The sequence below is a fragment of the Copadichromis virginalis genome, linkage group LG4 (genome assembly GCF_057382275.1).
Source record: "Copadichromis virginalis isolate Kocher_CV1m ecotype Utaka linkage group LG4, C_Virginalis_male_GT1.1, whole genome shotgun sequence".
In the NCBI taxonomy this organism is placed as follows: Eukaryota; Metazoa; Chordata; class Actinopteri; order Cichliformes; family Cichlidae; genus Copadichromis; species Copadichromis virginalis.
Window position 1 is genome coordinate 32,140,491 of NC_140621.1, and position 19,801 is coordinate 32,160,291.

General features: G+C 41.3%; 3 protein-coding genes across 4 annotated transcripts; all 3 read right to left on the bottom strand.

The window, feature by feature from the left end:
- Window positions 1-295: 295 nt before the first annotated feature.
- ifi35 (interferon-induced protein 35) lies at window positions 296-5,558 on the bottom strand. The gene is made up of 10 exons (XM_085454955.1): window positions 5,485-5,558; window positions 5,127-5,153; window positions 4,855-4,929; window positions 3,360-3,518; window positions 2,750-2,866; window positions 2,520-2,664; window positions 1,771-1,880; window positions 1,506-1,686; window positions 1,226-1,332; window positions 296-1,082 (listed from the first exon to the last, which is right to left on the bottom strand). The coding sequence occupies exons 2-10, from the start codon at window positions 5,139-5,141 to the stop codon at window positions 870-872; spliced, it is 1,122 nt and encodes a 373-aa protein (XP_085311081.1). The 5' UTR covers window positions 5,142-5,153; window positions 5,485-5,558; the 3' UTR covers window positions 296-869.
- Window positions 5,559-6,994: 1,436 nt separating this feature from the next.
- On the bottom strand, window positions 6,995-10,599 carry rpl27 (ribosomal protein L27). Its single transcript, XM_085454956.1, has 5 exons — window positions 10,525-10,599; window positions 9,949-10,031; window positions 8,905-9,074; window positions 7,397-7,507; window positions 6,995-7,080 (listed from the first exon to the last, which is right to left on the bottom strand). Exons 2-5 carry the CDS (start codon window positions 10,027-10,029, stop codon window positions 7,032-7,034), a joined length of 411 nt encoding a protein of 136 aa, XP_085311082.1. The 5' UTR covers window positions 10,030-10,031; window positions 10,525-10,599; the 3' UTR covers window positions 6,995-7,031.
- Window positions 10,600-12,771: 2,172 nt separating this feature from the next.
- Window positions 12,772-19,151, bottom strand: rundc1 (RUN domain containing 1). Of its 2 annotated transcripts, none has more exons than XM_085454958.1 (5): window positions 18,575-19,151; window positions 17,419-17,577; window positions 16,007-16,205; window positions 15,824-15,916; window positions 12,772-15,664 (listed from the first exon to the last, which is right to left on the bottom strand). In XM_085454958.1, the coding sequence occupies exons 1-5, from the start codon at window positions 18,968-18,970 to the stop codon at window positions 14,802-14,804; spliced, it is 1,710 nt and encodes a 569-aa protein (XP_085311084.1). In that variant the 5' UTR covers window positions 18,971-19,151; the 3' UTR covers window positions 12,772-14,801. The 2 variants fall into 2 exon arrangements, with proteins under 2 accessions (XP_085311084.1, XP_085311085.1); XM_085454959.1 differs by lacking the exon at window positions 18,575-19,151 and adding an exon at window positions 17,861-18,562.
- Between the last annotated feature and the right edge of the window lie 650 nt (window positions 19,152-19,801).

A 19,801-nucleotide genomic window follows, 5' to 3' on the forward strand; every position in this document is an offset into this window, starting at 1 on the left:
TAAGGACAGACTGCATGCACACCATGTTTTCAGCTAAAAACTCTGGGAAATCCTTGTTGGTGCAAAATTACAATTTCGTGCTTGTCAGTTATCTTTGGCATCTTTTGTGGTTGATCTGAAAAAATGGGAACAAATTACTGTTTATGTGACAGGCTGCTAGTAACAAAGTGCCTAAAGACACGGTGTGAAATTGGCTTTATAAGTTGCCTTTTTATCTTTGATTAATTTAATTGGTCGGGGTTATCTGTCCACTATCAAATACAAGCGTGTCAAAAAGCACCAAATGTCCAAAGAGGATTTTCTCACAATTAACTTTTATTCTTTTATGAATACAATAAAATGGAGCCCACGACATCCAACAAGGCAATCTTCTTAAAAATAAGTAATTCAGTTGCTTTGCATTCAGAAATCCAGACGCTTCTCCAGTAACTAAAGATGGACGCCGCCATCTTTTTCACAGAAAGAAAAAAAATGAGATATGGCACAACTACTAAACTTTTTTTTTTTCTATTTTAGCAGGAAAAAAACTTCATTTCATACAGTTTAATATTTTACATTTGTCTGCACTAAGACTGGAAATTGTTTCATCAGCAGTTTATGTAAATGCAATATAATCAAGATGTATTGCATGACTATAATACCACAGTATTTACCCAGGTTAAATACTTTATAGATACACTTTCACTTGAATCTCTGCAATCATAGAAAAATTACCACCCACTTTTTCTGACGCCAAAAATCCCCTTTGAATAATAACTTTTATAAATTTATGCTGACTTCCCTCAAGCAAGGGACAAAAACAAGTTCCGGTCCTCATTTCTGGTAGATGATATTAACCCTGAACCTTTGTCCAAGCAGCAGTGGTGGATCTACTGTTCCTCATCCTCAGAGTCTGGTGTGACGCCTCCAAACACAGCAGAGGTGTGCTCTCCCAGCGGGTTGTAGAGGAAAGCTTCGATTTCTCCCCCGCCGTTGGTGTTTTTCTGGAAGTGGATTTCTAGCAGGTCCTGCAGAGTTTCCCGCTCCATGATGTCGGGTATTCCTGTCAGCATTACCGCCCGAGGACACTGCGTCATCTTGGTCTGATGGACGATCCACCACACACACACACACACACACACACACACACACACACACACACACACAAAACCCTCAAATTTATTAAAATATATTTTATTAGAATTTCAGTAAGAGCAGATACAGATAATCTGATAAATGTGCTTACCTTCAGGTTTGAAATTTTCCCGTTGAGGAAAGGCGTCACTCTCACTGTGTGCTTCTTCTTTTGGACACTCAAGTCATGGAACTCATTTTGTACCACACGTTTGGCAACTAATACAAAAGAAACAGTCCATCAGCTGGTGGTCAACAACAACAATCCTGATTACTCTTTATATGCACAGCTCAGAACATCATAATCCACCAAACACAGAGTTATTCTTGTCTCTGAAGTTTCATTTAAACAAACTGCCCTGTGACATGAGGGTAAAATATTCGATGCTCACTGTTCTCCGCAAACGTGAGGACCACCGTCTCAGAGTCAGACAGGTATTCACAGTCCGCCACCTCACCGCCTCCATTTTTAGTTTTGGAGAAATGGATCTCCAGCTTGTCCACCAGAGTCTCGGTCTCCATTCTGGGCAGGTTGGAGATTAAAATACGCTGAGAAGAAACCTCAGAGTCGATCTGCGGGAACAGATGGGACACGTGAGCAGATCAGCTAAACCTGGGCCGACGCCGTCTTTGATTCGCTGTGGTCGTTTGTTTTACCTCCACCAGCTTGGGCAGCATCAGATGAACCGGCCTGGCCTCCACTGTGATGCTGCACTCTCCTCCCAGATCCACCTGATGCTTCTTCAGTTCCAGAATCTTCCTTGCCACTGGAAAATGAAACAGAGAGATCCGGAATTTTAAATTTAATTTATATTTTTGAAAATAGCCGAAAGTGATGATGAGAGCCTGAAGATTCATCTTGCAGATTATTTATTTCATTTTGGAGCCCTAATAATCTAATAATAAAGAACTAATAATTTTATTTGGCTCCAGTTTAAAGCCAAATAAGCTGCAAAAAGCATCTTCCTGCTTGCAGCTTAGTAGCTGGTTTTGAAAAGTGACATTAGGCCCCCTAGTGGCTCAGTTTTGCCCTGCAGCTGAAGGTAGATACATTTATCAACATACTTTTTGAATTTTTCTGTTGAATGTGGCACAAAAACGTGAGTGCGATCCATCTACCTGCTGTTTAAGCCACCTACAGAAGGTTAAAGGGGGAGGAGCTAAAGCAGCTTGTTTAATTTAGAAGTCCTGCACCAAACCCCAAAGTAAGAAAAATAAAAATTATTTTGAACAGCAAATCACGCAAAGCTCCTCCGGTACAGTGCATGAATAAAAATATGGAAATTAGCATTTTAATACTTTATGCACACTTTTTAATGTTTCTGTTAAAAATAAGATCTAATCACCTGCTTCCTTTTAACAAACGCAGATAAATCTGAACCACGCCAGTGCTGGCAAAAACTCACCGACTTCCTCCTCGAAGGTAATCAGCGCCGTCCCGCCATCCATCGGGTAAACGATATGTGGCTTCATCTCAAACTCTTGCTTGTTGTTTGCATTTCCAGTCGCTCCCTTGAAGACCATGTCCCTCTCTGGTACAGAGGTGAACACCTGAAATCAGCAGGTACAGGTTAACGGGGTGAGGTCACGGCGTGTCGGGCTGCAGAAGGGGGTGTGTCTCATCAGGTTAACGTACGTCGGCCTGTTGCATCAGGTGCTTCTTATTGGCCTCTTCCTCCTTAATAGCAGCATTAGTTTCCTTGATCTCCGCCACCAGTTTGAGCTCCTCCTGCTTTAGCAGATCCAGCTTCGACTAGAAGACACAGAAATCAAAAAGCATTTAAGGTTTTGTGGGATTCTAATGTGCTGTTTTCTAGTGATTCAGTTTTTTAATTTACACTGTTAGGAAAGCAATTACAAGTATTTACATTCACTCAATATTAACAATAACATGTACTATTTTGTTAATTGTTGTTTAATGCCATTGCGTTGCTTGTCCTATTGTTAATATATATTTTTATGAGTTATTGTCACTTAAAATTTTCCATTTCATATTTAACTCCCACCTTGTTTTCAAAGGCGCAACCTTAAAATTCATGGAATAACTATTATCTGTCCTCTTGACTCCTTGTTTCCTTCCTGTTATTGAACCTCTGCCATCTGACCAACATTTTTCCCTTGAGGGGAAGTGCAGTGAGGAAATTCCTTGGGTTTTACTCTATACTTATTCGCAGTGCTTTAAATGGTGGTGGAAAAACTCAGAGTAACACTGAGAAATAAGCATGTTTATGTCACACATGCTTTACCTTTTCATTGGCTAGCTGGTCTCCGTAGGAGCGTTTGTCAGCTTCCAGATCCTGGGTCAGTTTGTCAGTGCGGTGTTTGAACTGCTGCTTCAGATCTCGCCGGTCTTGTATAGTTTTAGTCAGCTCCTTTGTCTCCTCCATCAGCTGGTCATACTTTTTCTGTGGACACAGAGGGAGAGCTGAGTCCAGGCTGTTGTTATTATTGATGTCTAATCAGCATGACATGTAACATCTCTTTAAACACGAACTTTTGTGGTTGTATTTTGTGCAGAACAACAGAACAACTCTTCTCGGAGTTTAATAAATGTTAAAACAGTTATTTTAATAACACGTAATCTCTTCTGAGTTTTGTTCTTCTGCTCCTAATAAATACAGCATGCTTATGCTGTGTATATGTATTTCAGCCTTTATTTAACCAAAACTGAATCTGTGTGTGAGCATTCAGCTAAGATAGACAGCAGCTCAATCTGCAGTGTTTACAGAACAACACACACACACCTTTAGTGGAAGTGTTTCTGATTTTAAAGCTGAACCTATGGTCAAAGGCAGGACCTGGACAGAGACATGCAGTGGACCTCACACACCTGCACATTCAGTTTTCTTTTCACCCGAGCGCCTGCTGGTTATTGTAAACATTTCTCCTGTTTTGTGTTAAAACACCAGAAACAGAATTGCTGCTCATCTCATCGGGGACATTACTACACTGTAGTGCAACATACGTTAAAGTCTCCTTTACATTATGTCTACATTATTATACTCTTCCATTTTTGACCCATTAAGCCATGAAGGTTTAATTAAATTGTATGATTTCGTGATAAAAGCGTGTTCCCTCCACAGCGTGGATGAACGAGAACTTGGATTCAGAATGCTAACTTGCAGTTTTTTGAGAAGTTTGATATACGTTTGTGATCATATGATGCAAAATGTGCACTCCTGATCTTTCTCGTAACAGTAAATAATATTCCCAAAATGTCCAGGATGCAGATCGGGATTGACTCCAGAACTTTAACCACTTCTATGTTTGGCGACACCACCCCTGTGGTAAAATGTTCATGCAACCTCTTGGGTAATAGTGCTCCATACTAAACAGAACTAATCACACAGCCTCTTTAGTGGAGGTAGAAATCACGAGATCGAGAACTGGACCTGACAGAGAGCTTTCTCCCTACTAGAAATAGCAGTTTTAGGAAGTCAACATGCTTACAGCAGAAGATAAAAACATGAAACTTGTGTACGTTTAGAATGCTTGTCTCAAAATAAAAAAGGTTTTGAGTCTGTTTTTTGAATATACACACATATGTAACTGATCTCAGGTCAGCAGGTGGCTTGTTCCACAAAAAAGGACCACAGAAACCGAAGCACCCGCAGCATACTTGGATCTCATTTTAGGACTGGGTTGTATTCAGAGACATATGAATAGTTTAGGAGCCCTGCGTGTAACTGGAGGTAAACTGCCCAAGTGTAATGAAGCCGCACTCATAAATTCTCAATGCACCTTGTAGTTTTTGATTGAAGCCTTAATCCCCTCCAAGGTGTCCTCGGATTGTGAATCCGGAACCAGAGAGAAGTCCTGAAACACAACATGGAGACACGGAATGCCGGAAGGTAAGTAAACGCCTACACTCAGGCTGTGTAACACAGTGGGTTAAATAGATATCTTTAACACACTTAATAAATGTTGGCAGGGAGAGCAGCATTACGCGTGTGGTTTAAAACGCTTTGATAATAACGACAACAACAACAGGAAGAAGCAAAACGAGCGCTCACCTCGTCTGACGACATAGTGAAAGTAACCTGGAAAAAAAGTTTACAAAACATTACAGATGTGACACACTGTCACTCACTTGAACAGCCAAATGAGGTTTTTAACAGAGGATCGACACAGACTGAGAGTCAAACAGCTAAAACACAGCTCAAGTAAACTTCACAACAACAAAATGTACCGCAGGCCTGCTTTAAACCACACACAGATGACATCTCAGTAAGTTGAATTACTCTGAACCTGGAAATAAATCACCTAAATCAAGCCTCTGATGAAAACTCCCACATTTCACATGAATTTGCGTGTTTTTATCAAGGTTTATTTCTTATTTAAAAAAAAAAAAAGCAGCCGCAGTGAACCTACCTCCTCCCGACGATCACTGCTCTGAACTCACACTCGTTCTTTCAGTTTCTCTTTCCCCGCAGGAGGATCCCCTGCGTCTTTACGTATAATTAATGCCGCTTCCCACCAGCAGGGGGAGCTGCATCCAAAATAAACAAAACGCTGCATTTAATTCCTGTGGGAAATACGGAACCTTACATCAGCTGCGAAGCACTTCATGAGAGGAAAAAATAATTCAGATTCTGTTTTTGGAACATCTTCAAGTTTCCGATTCATTTAACTTCTGATATAAATAAATATAAATACACACACACACACACATATAAATTACGTCATATTTCCTTTTCTTTTATGTTTTAGCGGTGATGATCAGTCCGCACATGTATGCCAGCGTGTTTTTTAAAATTAATTATTAAATTACTTTTTTTATTTTATTTTACAAACCAAAGAGACAAATATATTTTTAAATATAATAATGTGGATGGTATTCGTTAGGGGCAAATCTAGGAACTTGAGAACAGGTATTGCAGTGCAGGCACGTTATGTCAGGATCAAAGCACACATCAGTCTGATCTGATGATTGCTGACAAATCCAGATATTTCCTGTATATTTTTATTGTATCTTTGTAAGAATATTGTTTCAGCCATTTTCATGTTTTTCAAAAACTTAAAATATTGTTTTTCACCCGTTTAAAGTTCATCCCCGCATCAATACACCTGTAACCAGTGATCAATTACTTCAATATTAAAATGTTGAACAAATATTCAATATTTAAGATTTCTCATGTGCAGTCAAGTTTCTTAAAATCAAAATTAGATTTGCCTGAAACTGCTAAACACTATACAAATTGTCTGATGAGCTCTGATCACAATACAACGTACCAACAGCTAAGTGAAGATTTTCTATCATTAGTCTGCCTTTAATTCAGATGCTTAAAAAAATTAAAAATGAAAATGCAACCACATCTCACTGCCACATTCATACACCCTCATTGAATGTTCAAGTATTCGAGCCATACTCCTCTGAAAGTTCCCGAGAATCTTTCATGCTAAAATGTTCATTGAATAATTAGTCAGGCTTACATTTTGTTCAACCTTTAAGTTTGTATTTAGCTGTTCCAGCTGATCAAATTCACACAGAAGCAGCAGTGAATGATTTCTTTCAGCAGAAAATGTGAACTCGTGTCTGATTCCAGTATCAGTCTTGTAAAGTTCACATTATTGGTGCCGTTTAGTTCCAACCACTGTTGAAAGCAGGCAGTAAGATATCATACAACCTGTTTCAAAGATTGAAAAAAGGTGAGTGATGACTTTGTGCCAAGGTCAGACATCTGCACTACGTTACAGGGTAATTTGGTGCGACTAAGTCCTCGTAACCAAGAGTAACTCCGATTACTTTTTCAGCAGCTGGTGAATATTACAAGTCTATTTCCACAGTTTTCCAGATGGAATCCTTAAGAATATTTCATGAATTTTCAGTATGAGAAAACACACCCCACCCCACACAAACACGATGAGTCAAGAGTGAAAATCAGTTTTTAAACATTTATTTGTGAAACCGAGTGAATTTAGAATCTGAGCTTCTGGAAGAACCACTTGTTCTTGCCCGTCTTGTACCTGAAACAACAAACAGGAGGTGAAGTCATTTTCTCTGATCAAACAGAACAAACATCACTGATTACAATCTGGACGTGCACACACCAACTGCTTGCTAAGAGGAAATTACAAAATGTATCAAAGAACGGGTTTATTTTGATCATAATGGGATCTTTTTTCCCATGATTGTGCTGCCGCCGGACTTTTTGTCCACTTAACTCTACTTTACAAAACATACTCATTTTGAAATCATGAAAGATGTAACCCTGATGTACTTTATTAAAATTGAGACATAAATCCTCTGATGTTAAATCAAAAGGAAATCAGGGAGACTCACCTCTCCTCAAACTTGACCTTGGCCTCCCGCCTGGCTTTGCGTTTGAGAGCTGGATCCCTGAAGACATCCTTGTTCACAACAGTTTTGTCCAGAGGAATATCCACAGAGTATCTGAAGGAGTAAAAACATGTTAAAGACTTTTTTTTAAATTGACACCAATGGCTGACTGCAGCTCGCTCTGCTGAGCACCTTCATACCTGTACGATATGAACAATCAGTATCGCTTTACTAGCTTCCAGATTCATAAATTACAAATGGATCATAAACCTGCTCAATGTTCAAGTCGACGTTCTCCCTCAGCGTTGCATCAACTTTGTTCAACGTTACACTGAATCAGACACATCAAGCACTTAAGGCAGCCTGTGTGGGTGAAAAGCCACTGATGTCAACCAGCAACTAACTGCTGTTTGATAAAAATGACTCCTCTTGTTCAACATTCTTCTACAAATTACAATTTGATCACATCTTCGATCAACAGCTGAACATCACATATTCCTGCATCAGAGCATCAGCAGGATGACTGTCAGACCTTTTTATACCTCAGTCTAAAAATGAAAATCACTGGAACAAAACTATAACTGGCCCACGTTCTGAAAACCAGGCGCCAGTTAAGAAATAAATAAAAAATTAAGCAAAATCTCTTTTCGTCATCAAGATAAAGTTTTATAGTTTTTATAGGTTTTGAGCACCAAAGATGTCTGAAGAGCATCTGTTCAGATAAAGTGACAGCAGCGTTTAACAGACCTATTTATGTACTTAAAGGGATCAGTCATTTTACGGAGCAAAACAGCCGTCCTAAAAAAACAGAGTACTTTTTGCTTAAGTGGCTCGTTCACCCTGAAGTAGTAACAATTATTCAGATCAAACGCATAAGGCAAGTCAAGCATGTTGGTCGTTTAAAACAAGTGGATCCAAAAGCAGAAGAAGCAAAGAACAGCTGTTAACAGCTGGAAAGGACAAAAAGCAACAAAAACATCTCCAGTAATAAAACTTTGATCTGAAGATGCCACACATTCCAACTCTCTGCTTAAATAACTGCAAGCAATATAATATTTAAACTTCTAATGAATGCACAGTTCAGATTCAGACACGCACTGTATTTATTTGCACCTCACCGAGTTTGATGGGTGGATTTATGAATATGAGACTCACAGAAACTGTCATTACACAAGTTTCACAATATTGATTATCATTGATTATCTGTAAATGTCTTCACAGACACATAAATAATAATGGGAAGAACACCATGTCAGATTTCAGCCCATAGATTTGATTGGATTTTTGAAAAAAGAATAACCAGCCTCCTCGATTAAACTCAAAACATTTAATCAACCAGATGTTTTTAAAAATGACAGCCTTTCTTGATTTAGCATTAATAATATGGTATCCAATCATGTTACAGCTGTTGGACACTTTTTATAAGACATTCCAAAAGACTTCATCTGTCACCACCACTTTATTTTCTTTACAGGAAAACCTAATTATGTCAATGTAGATGAGACACTGACCTGGTGGGCATGAGGTGGTTGTAGTTGAACACCTTAACGAAGGCCTTGATCTTGGACCTTTTGGCGATCTTCTTCTTGCCCATGGATGTGGTCACCTTACGGGGATAGCGGTCGATGCCGGCGACCAGAGCGTGGCTGTAGGGGCGGTCAGCGGTGCCATCATCAATGTTCTGCAGGCAGACATTAGCAGGAGGATGTGACATCAGAGACACGAAACACTTACAAGACGAAAAGCTGAATTACCACTGCAGTATGTATTTGAAGGCAAAGAAATGTATCAGTGTTTCCCCACGTATCAGTTTTCCTTTAATGTGCTGCCCACCCAAGTAAAGCCAGTTAGAGCAGTTCTGGTGAGTTACCCAGCCTTTTATTTTATTTTTCTTTCCACCTGAGGGAATGACACCATCTGGTATTGTTATCAGAGTCAGTATACTTTTTTTAATCCCAAAGGAAATTATGTAAACTCAGTTTCTTCCCATCTCATGTTTTCCCTTCCAGCTGGTCAGGTATGTCGTAGCATTCCAATTATCATTCAGCTACCTTAACTATGGACTTACGCCAACTTGACCATCTTAGAATATCTTCTGAAAAAGAGATGCCTCCTTCCACACAGCACACACATGTGTGTACAAATCCAAACACTACTAAAGCAAAGTCAGTTTAAGCAAGGAGCTTGAGCTGTGCTCCACAGGCAACATGCTCCCCAGCACCCACAGAGATATTTACTCACCACTTTCTAGTTTTACATCCAATATATATACATGAAGTGACGAGCTCTGAGCACAAAGCCCAACTGTAGTTATAACAAAACGTTTGTAGGCTGTCTTACTGAAACACATGGGAAACACATAATACACGGACTGTAATAGGACTTATTTTCCATCCCTCATCGCATGGCCTGAATACTGTATTCTTGGAAATTCAACATGCAGACAAATGGCAATTTGGCTTTCAGATGGACAACTCTGGTAAGAGCTTGGTGTGTACATATTCAGGCACATGTGCCATACAATCAGCAAACTCCCAGAAGCTCTTCGGTCTTACCTTGACGATGACAGCTTTGCGCCCAGCGTAGCGTCCAGCTAGGACCATCACCACCTTCCCAGGCTTCATGAACTTGCCCATTTCTGCCAGAAAGAGAGGGCACATTTGAACTCAGTGTCAATATCATATCAAACCCGTCAATCCGCCAACACGTCTCCAAGTCGGCCTCTCGTTTATGCTACATTAGCATTAGCTTTCAGCTAGGCTAACAGCTTTCAAGCAGTTTTCATTTTAATTATTTTGCTCGGACACATTATTAAGTGCACCGCATAAGCCCCTTTACTTATAGCAAAACGAATACAGCTCAATAAGATGCCTACACACATAAACAGTCGGTTCAATGGGACTCTGAGCGTCTACACATCAAGGAAGCTGCCATGTTGAAAAGAGCACAGCTGGGGACGAAGCGCTGCGATAAATCTGCTCATTTTCTTTCTTTAGCAAACAAAATCTACAAACTAACGGCCACATCTGAACTAACAGAGTCGGTGCCGTCTATGTATCATGAAAAAAATGATAAAATTAGGCGCATTTGGAGCGATGGATGAAGATTGTTTGAAGGGAAATCGCACTCACTGATGCTGTTCTACGGCCACCGCTAACAGGAAAGGAAGTCCACAAGGTTTAGCTGAACTTTGACCCATCGGTCTGCCTACGTCACATCCGTAAGTATCAGCAAGCGAATGTTTTTTTTGTTTATTAATTTTTATTAAACAAACAATTCACCAGAACTCGATCATTAAATAAAAGTTATTATTTTAGCACTTCTTTTTAAAAAATAGGAACCTAAAGAAAAAAGACACCAGAGGTAGATTATTACCTTTCTTTAGATTTTCACGGTATTGAACAAAGTTATTTCAGAGTAAAAAAAAGACGTGGGACACAGAAATGTTTCAGTCGGTGGCATAGAGACTCAGTTATGAAATCTAAATAAAAGAAATTAGTGTAATTAGGGTAACAAGAAAAGTCAGGTAGATTTATTATTATTTTATTATTTGCACCATCTACAGCAGCATTCAGTCCCCCGACAGTCATCCACATGCTTTGCTCCATTAAACCTTTTGTGGTGTTCAAATGTTTGTTACTCAGATATTGTTGGCGGGTCTGGTGGATCCAAGACATTGCTGAGCTATTAAATCTATCCACCCATAGCAATTTATGTACAAATACCTAACAGATTTGTACTTATTCCAATTCCAAGCAATACAGATCACATACATGGTTATTATTTGGTGTTTACTTCTCTCCTTTTATGAAGAGAACTATTTTGTTTTCTTTCTTATCTGTCTTATCTAATAAAGATGAAAGCAACCATGTTCTAAAAACTTCATCATACTGCCTTGTAAAGTCACTGAAGCTCTCGGGGCAGACAATCTTAGGTTGTGCATCACCCTTGATTTGCAGCTGGGACCGAGTATGAGAAACTATAGATCAGGGGTCCCCAATCCCAGTCCACAAGGTCCGGTGTCCCTGCAGATGTGTCCTTGATCCATCACAGCTGATTTAAATGGATAGATTACCTTCTCAACATGTCTTGAAGTTCTTCAGAGGCCTGGTAATGAACTAATCATGTGATTCAGGTGTGTTGAACCAGGGTGAGATCTAAAACCTGTAGGGACACCGGCCCTTGTGGACTGGAATTAGGGACCCCTGCTATAGATCCTTCTCATAAGACAGAGGGGTAAAATGTGCATTACAATTATTGTTGTTATCCATGAATTTTGAAATTTACTGCTTTACAAAAAAGGAGGAAATAGCAAGAATTTATTTGACTTTTTTCTCAGAATTCTGGAAAAGAAAAAAAAAGACGTGCCCACTTTTTTCCCCACTGGCCCTAATCCTCTTCCATTCATACTTGGTTCAAATTTGTGTATAAAAACATAAAATTAGTCTATTTTCCTCATAAACAAGAACATCAGTTTTAAAGTTTTTGATAGTTTTCTAAAATATTTGTGTTTTCTTTTTCCCGTGACAGGTGCTTGAAATGTCACATTGTTTGAGCATTGTGTGGGAAAAAAAACAGGAGCAGAGAGGCAAAGCACGCACACTGAAACAGGAAGCCACATATGAGGAGGACAGGGGGAAGGGGCACAATACCTCCACACTCACTGTATATGATCCCCAAGCCGAGTGGATGCAAAGTTTGGATGCAGTTTCACTTACTGGTGAAGAAATCATCAATCAGTAGGCAGAACTGAATGCATTCATGGTGGTTTATTGTAGGAGTTTGAAGGGAAACTGTACCATTAACTGCACAGACACATGAAGCTGTAGATCTGATTTAATTTATCTCGAAATTCCTAAAGAAATTTCAGTAAAATCTGTTAATTCAGTGAATCAGAAACCTAACCCAACTGTTCAACCAATCCACTGCTCTGCATTGCTGATGGGTACCTGTGTGAGTGCAGTCATTTGGCTTAAAGTTATCCTGCTATCACAGTGTCCACTAGAGTGACTGCTCCCTCCTCTCTTTGAATACCTGTCATTCATATTAATGCATTCACGATCACATTTTACCAAGTCTTAAATTTACGCACTCTGGTGGCTTGAAACTGAAACTGTTTTTATTCGGCTTACTTTTTCCTCTTCTTCAGTCACTCTCATTTGGATGAGCTGTTTTCAGACAGCTGCAACCCACAGTCTGCTCAATCTGTTGTGCACAGCAGGACATAAAGATTGGATGCATTCTCATAGCCAGTCTCTCTTCAAAACATTGGCATCAGAGTCTAATCTATAGACTGTAGCTATAAATAAATAACCCAGATTAAGCCATCTCCCAACAGGCATTACCATTAGGCTTTTAGTAACAGAAGAGATAAAGCCTTGTGAGAAGCTCAGCAGTTCATTTATTACATTTAATTCATTTACAGACCAGGTTCCATTAAATAAGATTAAAAACTAAAAGATAAACATCGTTCATATCCCAATATATAATAAAACATAAACAGATGACCCAGTGTTTCTACTGTTACCAGACTGAACTGCTACAGTTACAGTACAGCTGCTACTTTAAGCCTTTAACTGTTGAGCTAAGCTATTGAATAAATAAATGTGTCAATACATAAATAACACAACAGCTGAACAAAAAGCAAAAACAGGGGAAAGAATGAGAAAACCATAACAAACCTATCCCAAACACACTTTGCTATTCACGTAACACATGGTGCACACATGGTCTCGTGCAGGAAACAAACTCAGAGGTTTGATACATACTTGTGGTCACAGGAACACTGAAGCTTTAGTCCCGAAAACAAGACTTAAACTACACTCAGTTTGCAGGTGCAGTTCACCCCAAAATCAAATTTACACAACAGTCCTCTGGTGTTTAGTGCGATTTGTCCTTCTAAATGGTTTTGGTTTGCAGCGGTTTAAGAGAGATCCCTGCTCAGCTGTAGAAATATCTGCTTATGTTGAATAGAAACTAAATGACATAGTTGGTCCCATAAATGGATTTTTACAATATATATGAATTGCTATTCAAATGTTTGAAGATCATGACCTTCCCTACTAGTTATCCTCTGTGTAGGAACCTTTTTCCTTCCACTAAACTAGTTCTTACCAAAAATTCTTGGTAAAATATCTTTAATCAGCAAAACGCCAGAAGGTGGCGGTAATGCATTTAACCTGTGATTGACAGTCAATTCCCAGTTCCAAAAGACAGAGATGAAGATGGTGCTCCAGGCTTTATGACAACACTGCACAAACCAACGGGTCACCGTGGCTACGTCCATCTTTTGTACCGTCGGTGCCAACTACCAGGCAGGAGGTGGGTTCAGGAACTGTGCAGTCTGGCCCTCCTCTTGAAGCTAGCATGTCACAGGGTCACAGGGTGGGCGAATTCCCAATGAATCTCACGATGTTTTGGCTTCAAATCATAACAAGCAGCACTAACAGCCAAACGATAGCATATAGAAACTCAATTTTGGGGTGAACTCTGACTTAATAGCATCTACGGTTTATACATTCAGTTATATAGGACGCGCAACTGAGCTGGTCTCAGGATGATGGAAAAAAAACAAAACAAAAGTTTACATCCTACAATTATGTCAGTTTTGGGATATTCTCATCCATATGAGCTGGATTGAACTACACCTGAAAGGAGGAGGAAAGCAGCAGTTTATACAGGGTCAAAATGCTTTTTCAAACCTGAAACACCAGAAGTGACACCAGCTTCATCTGCTACAGCTGCATATTTCTTACATAACACCACCCACATCTGGGTTTTCCTCAGCAGAGGAAACCATATCGCACGTTTTCCTTTACGGGCTGACCTAAGTGCTGCCGTTTAGCCAGTTTGCTACACATGATTTACCAGCTGAATTATTCATTCGCAAACAGAAGCCACTGCACTTTTCACTGAGAACAAGCACCCGTGACAGCTCTTGTTTACCATGGAGAGGCCACGGTAGAGCAAACTTCCCGCTCGTTCATTTGCTTCCTGGATTGTCAGACTGGAAATTACAGTAGTGATTACTGTAAAACTCTCACACAATGTTTGCTGCATAGCTCAGGCCACTAACAGGTACGACAGGGGAATGATACAGTATGATGAGCAGCACAGGTCGCTAAGGTCAGGAAGGCTAAAGATGAGGTAATCTCCATCTCCACAATAAGGCATTTTTACAGTACAAGCAGCTGAGTCTTTGATATTTTAATATAGCAGGAATGCAGACTAACACGACATTATCACCCATGCATGTAGTGTAGACATCACATACTTGCACTTAACTTTAGAAGGGTTGCTGCTTAGATAACCTTTAAAAGGCTACATACTTAAAGCAAAGTCATGCTTTTGGTCCTGAATGTTTGGTAAGAGCAGTTTAGTTCAGCTGATAAAACAAACACTCTCATCCTCAGAAAGCATCTTTAATGTTCTTCAGCTGCCGAACAGCCAGATCCACAGGGAGGTTGAACCTGAGGTGGCTGATGCGACCCAGGATGCGCAGGGCTCCTTCGAAGCCGGTCTGCGCCATGTAACTCCAGGAGTGATAGTGCGGGTGTATCAGAGTGCCCGACTTGCACAGCAGGTTGAGCCACGATACGAGCCGCTGCTCATTCAGAGCCATGCACACCAGAGCTTTGAACTCCGAGTCCGGTCCTCGCTTGTAACGTCCATGCTCCTTCAGCACAGTGTGAACGGCCCACAGCAGAGACTGCTTAGGCGTGACGGTTACCGGGCCACTACCAACGTGCAGGCCGAAGGACTGAGAGAGCTGGCGGGCCGGTGACTCTACGAAGGCCTTCCCGTTTTTGGAGTGGTAGTACTTCACAAAGAGTTCCCATGGGTGCATGGTTTGTGAGACCGGTCTGTAAGGCAGAAGGCAGGAGATGGGTGCCAGCACTACGCTCATGGTCTGAGAGGGTGAAAAGAGGCCGTGAGCCAACAAGTCTTTCAGAGCAATGGCCAGCTCCTTCCTCACAGACGTCGTCAGCTCGTCTCGGGCCCCCAGTGTGGAGCTGCTGGTGTAATTGACCACGTGTTCGACAGATGGGTGCCTATGCGATCCCAGAACTCGCACCTTCTCCACAGCTGCCTCCAGACGCTGCAGCAGGGGTCCGTAGTCCTGCCCGCACAGATCCTGAGGCCACATGCTCTGGGGGACGTGTCCGGTTGCGCAGCCAAATTGGCTGGCAGCAAAGATTTGCAGCACGGCCAGGGCCTTCTGGATCAGCTGCAGGCCGGTCTCTCGCATCTTCTGGGCCTGCTCTGGGTCCACTGCAGCAGGAAGAACCACAAGAAAAACGCATATTAGGAACGCACACATTTTAAAGACTTTATTTTACAAACGCTACAAAGCAAAAAAAACTGTACCCTGTGTTATCAAAGCTACAGTTAAGAAATCTCTGTATACAACAAACACACAGAGTGTCTGACCTTTCTTCTTTGCTCCTGGAGATCTGGTATTGGTCCCTGCTGCGCGTGGCTGCTGGCTGCGTCCATCTGACAAAAGAGGGTTCCCCACCTCATCTTGTGGAAGAAAATGTCAAAGTTATCATGTGAATGAAATTAAAAATGAATCTCATTGCTAGTAAAACCACGGCTCAGAAGGCTGTGTACCCTGGATGAAGTTGATGAACATCTCCAGATCCCTGATTTGCGTTTTGAGCTGCTCCACCAGCTGCTCTTTGACTCTGGCTGGGTTCACTATCTGAGCGATGGCAGCGTCCACTCTCTGCCTCAGCTCCTCAGGTGACAAGTTCCCGATGTCCTCGTTCAGGTTTACATCCAACTTTTTGATCAACTCGTCAATGATGACCTGGAAAGCACAAGACAGGCTGAAGCTTAAACGCCTTTTGCGTATTGTCACTGCCTCCAAGAGGGAGTAGAAGCTTTTGAATGTTAAGGGCATTCTTAAATTTAAACTTGATGGCTGTTTAAATATGTTGCTGTTGAAAGTTGCTTATTTGCACACTCAACAGATAAATGGCCTGTATTTGTATAGCGCATTACTAGTCCCTAAGGACCCCAAAGCGCTTTACACATCCAGTCATCCACCCATTCACACACTGGTGATGGCAGCTACATTGTAGCCACAGCCACCCTGGGGCGCACTGACAGAGGTGAGGCTCCCGGACACTGGCGCCACCGGGCCCTCTGACCACCACCAGTAGGCAACAGGTGAAGTGTCTTGCCCAAGGACACAACGACTAAGACTGTCTAAGCCAGGGCTCGAACTGGCAACCTTCCAGCGAACTCCCAACTCTTGAGCCACAATCGCTCCAAATTTGGCCGATGACATCATGGAGATCACTTCGACTTTCTCATGTTTGCATGGCTTCATTCAGTGGCATCACTAACACACAGTTCAAAAGTCTAATGAATAATGGATTGGCTCAGCTGAGAAACTCTTTTGCTCTTAGAGCTTATAGTCGCGAATTAATCTGTGGAAATGTTGTACTTTTAAAAAAACCCTTATTTTAAAAAAAACCCCTTCTGAACATAATGTGATCTCGAGCAGGTTATCTAACAGTGATCTCCCCTAGATAAAAGAGCCATCTTCCTGACAGCGAAATCTTTCGCTTTAGTCTCAAGTTCCTCACCCTTCCAGATCAAACCAACTTTGATTTCCTGTTATATAACCTTCATATATGCTAACAAAGAAATGGCACAAAAATAACTCAAATATAAATATAACTACTTGTACAGCTTTGTGATTACAGGATAACCTCTGTACTTTTTAATAAGTATTAATAGGTATGAGAGAAACAGCTTATCCTTACAAAACCTGGGGCATGCTGAGGTCAGATATTTGACCTGAACTGAAACACGCAAACATCACATTATATTGCTCAGCATAATGTAATGTTTATGAAAGTACTCGAAGACACTTCAGACGGTGGAAGAGCCTGAAGTTTTTATTTGCACTTTGGTGGTTGTAAAGATTAAAAGAGAAACAGGGATTGAAGGCTGTCAGGAAAACCTGTAAACAGCATTTAAGTGCTGTGATGTTTGCATTGACACAAACCCACCTTCTGTCTCTCCATGACGACGGACTGCGGCAGTGAGTCGTAGCTTCCCTCCTGGTAGGCAAAGCGCTCAAGATCATCCAGCTGCGTCTTCAGCTGGAAAATGAGATCCTTCTGTTTTTCCCTCTGTGCTTCCAGACGTTCCCTCTTCTCCCTCTCACTCTGACAGGAGAAAAACATAAACAGTCACTCTAGATTTTACAGACAGGAGGAGCTGACAGTGTGAGCATCACAACACTGAAACAGCATGTAACAAACAGACACCAGTGTGGACGCTTTGCCAGCATCAACAAACGGAAATTTTGTTCCCAGCATTTTCCAGTTAAGATGAAAACACACAAAAAAAACAGAATATTTGGGCCACTTCAAGGTCTGACAAACACTGAACAGGACTTTTACACAAACCAAACTCTCAACGAGACATCAGGTATCGCTTCATACTCACCAGATCGCCCTGCAAGCAAAGCATGCAACAGGGGAGACAAAGAAAAAGGGCTTTTAGGTCAAACACATGAGGAAAATCTATAGTCACACACACAGCAGCTAACGAGGACAAGGCTGTGGCCGAAGAGGGGTTAAAAAGAAGAAGAAGAAAAGGAACAAAGCAGGTGGCTTCAATTTCCCTGTGCAAACACAAGCCTTTATTAAACAGACTGAGATCTGCTCGAGGCATTTTTATTGAGCCTGCGCCGCTGTGACTCACACGCCTGTGACAAGAGACAATAGGAGACATTTTTTTTCCATGAGAGATAAGAGTTCTGCAGGAACACACAGGTGGGCGCAGCAGGCAATCCTGTGATGCAATAAAGACACTTTAATCAGAATAACTGGCTGCTAGAGAGTAAATGTGTGCATGTTGGGCAGTTTAATAGCGCTATGAGCATTTACCCATCAGAAAAGACAGAAAAGGAGGAGGCTGGAAAACGAAACCAATTAGTACAGGTATGCAATGTTTATCCAATTTTAATGCTGACACAGAAACAGCTTTTCAACCTTTTGGTACAAAATACCAATAATATACAGCAATCCTAATATATGGAGTGAATGTGAGTAATAATAGGAATCAATTACAGAGCAACACAAGGAAATATTTATTTTAAAATTATGACACTTCTCGTCTGCGCACTGTCTGGAGGAAGTATAAAATCAGAGTCCTCACCGAGTTCTCCAGCTGCTTGGTGTCCTGAGCCCTGCAGCCCACCACATGCGGGCATCCCCTGAAGGCGAACTCCTCCAGGTCTGCCAGCATCCTCTCCTTCTCCTCGCTCTGTGCGTGAACGATCTGCTTCAGTCTGAACTGGACCTGAGCGAAGTGAGAGGTGAGTGCGAGGAGAGAGGAGTTTAGTAAGTCCTGCTCCTCCTCGAGCCTCCTCAGCCGGGAGGTCATTTCCTCCTCGCTGGCCGACGTCGAGCATCTCTGCCTCGAATGAGCGCCCCTGCCGCAGCTCCCGCTCTCATCCTCGGGGCTAGCCACAGCGCCCACCGGAGCCCACCGCTCCCCTGCTCCGGCTAGCACAGCCTCGCTATCCGAGGCTGACAGCTCGTCTGTGGACATCTTTGAACAGCCGACCTCGCTTCGGAACCGTGTCCGCTTTAATGTCGACGCTTGGAAGATCGTTTATTTTCTAATGCCGAGCCGAAAACAAGTAGAATCAACACAGACAGAACAGGTGCAACGCCATCTTAGGAGGAAGGATGATTCACACGTCAAAACGCAGGCACGTCAAGTAAACGGAGTCAATTGCCGGAAACTGGGCTCGCATGTCTTCAAAATAAAAGTTTAAATAAACGTTTACCTTAATATCGGAAATGCATACGTGCATAAAAGGATGAGCTAAAAGAGCTAAAGGGACCCCGTTGGAAATGAAACATTTAATTATATCTTGAATGTAATTGCACTGAGTACCGGAGGAGCAGATCAGCTGATCCCATTCTGCACTCAAAGGAAAATCTACTGGACCTCACAAACGAAATAATTCTGTGACTTACTTTTCATTAATTACCCCACCTGCCAAATCCCATTTTAACGTCCCTCTATATATTTATACAATGTATAAAACACACCATTACTGCGAACATGTAACTTTAAGCTTTCGATTAATGTAATAAATAATTTCACAGTTCATTTAAGTGTCGTATTTTTATCATTTGTTTTTAAATATTTTATTTTTATTTGTTGTTTTAGCTCTTTAAAAAAACAGTTTTGATATTTAATCAAGAAACTTACTTCTCCGGGTTAGACTATTATTTTGAAACGTAGAATCGGATGTTTGGATTTCCACTTAAGCTGTAATTTTTACTGCTGGTAGACAGGAGGCAGCACGAGCCCACATAAAAGCTGAAATCACGGTTTCAAAAATAAAAAAAAATAAAAGTCAAATCTCCA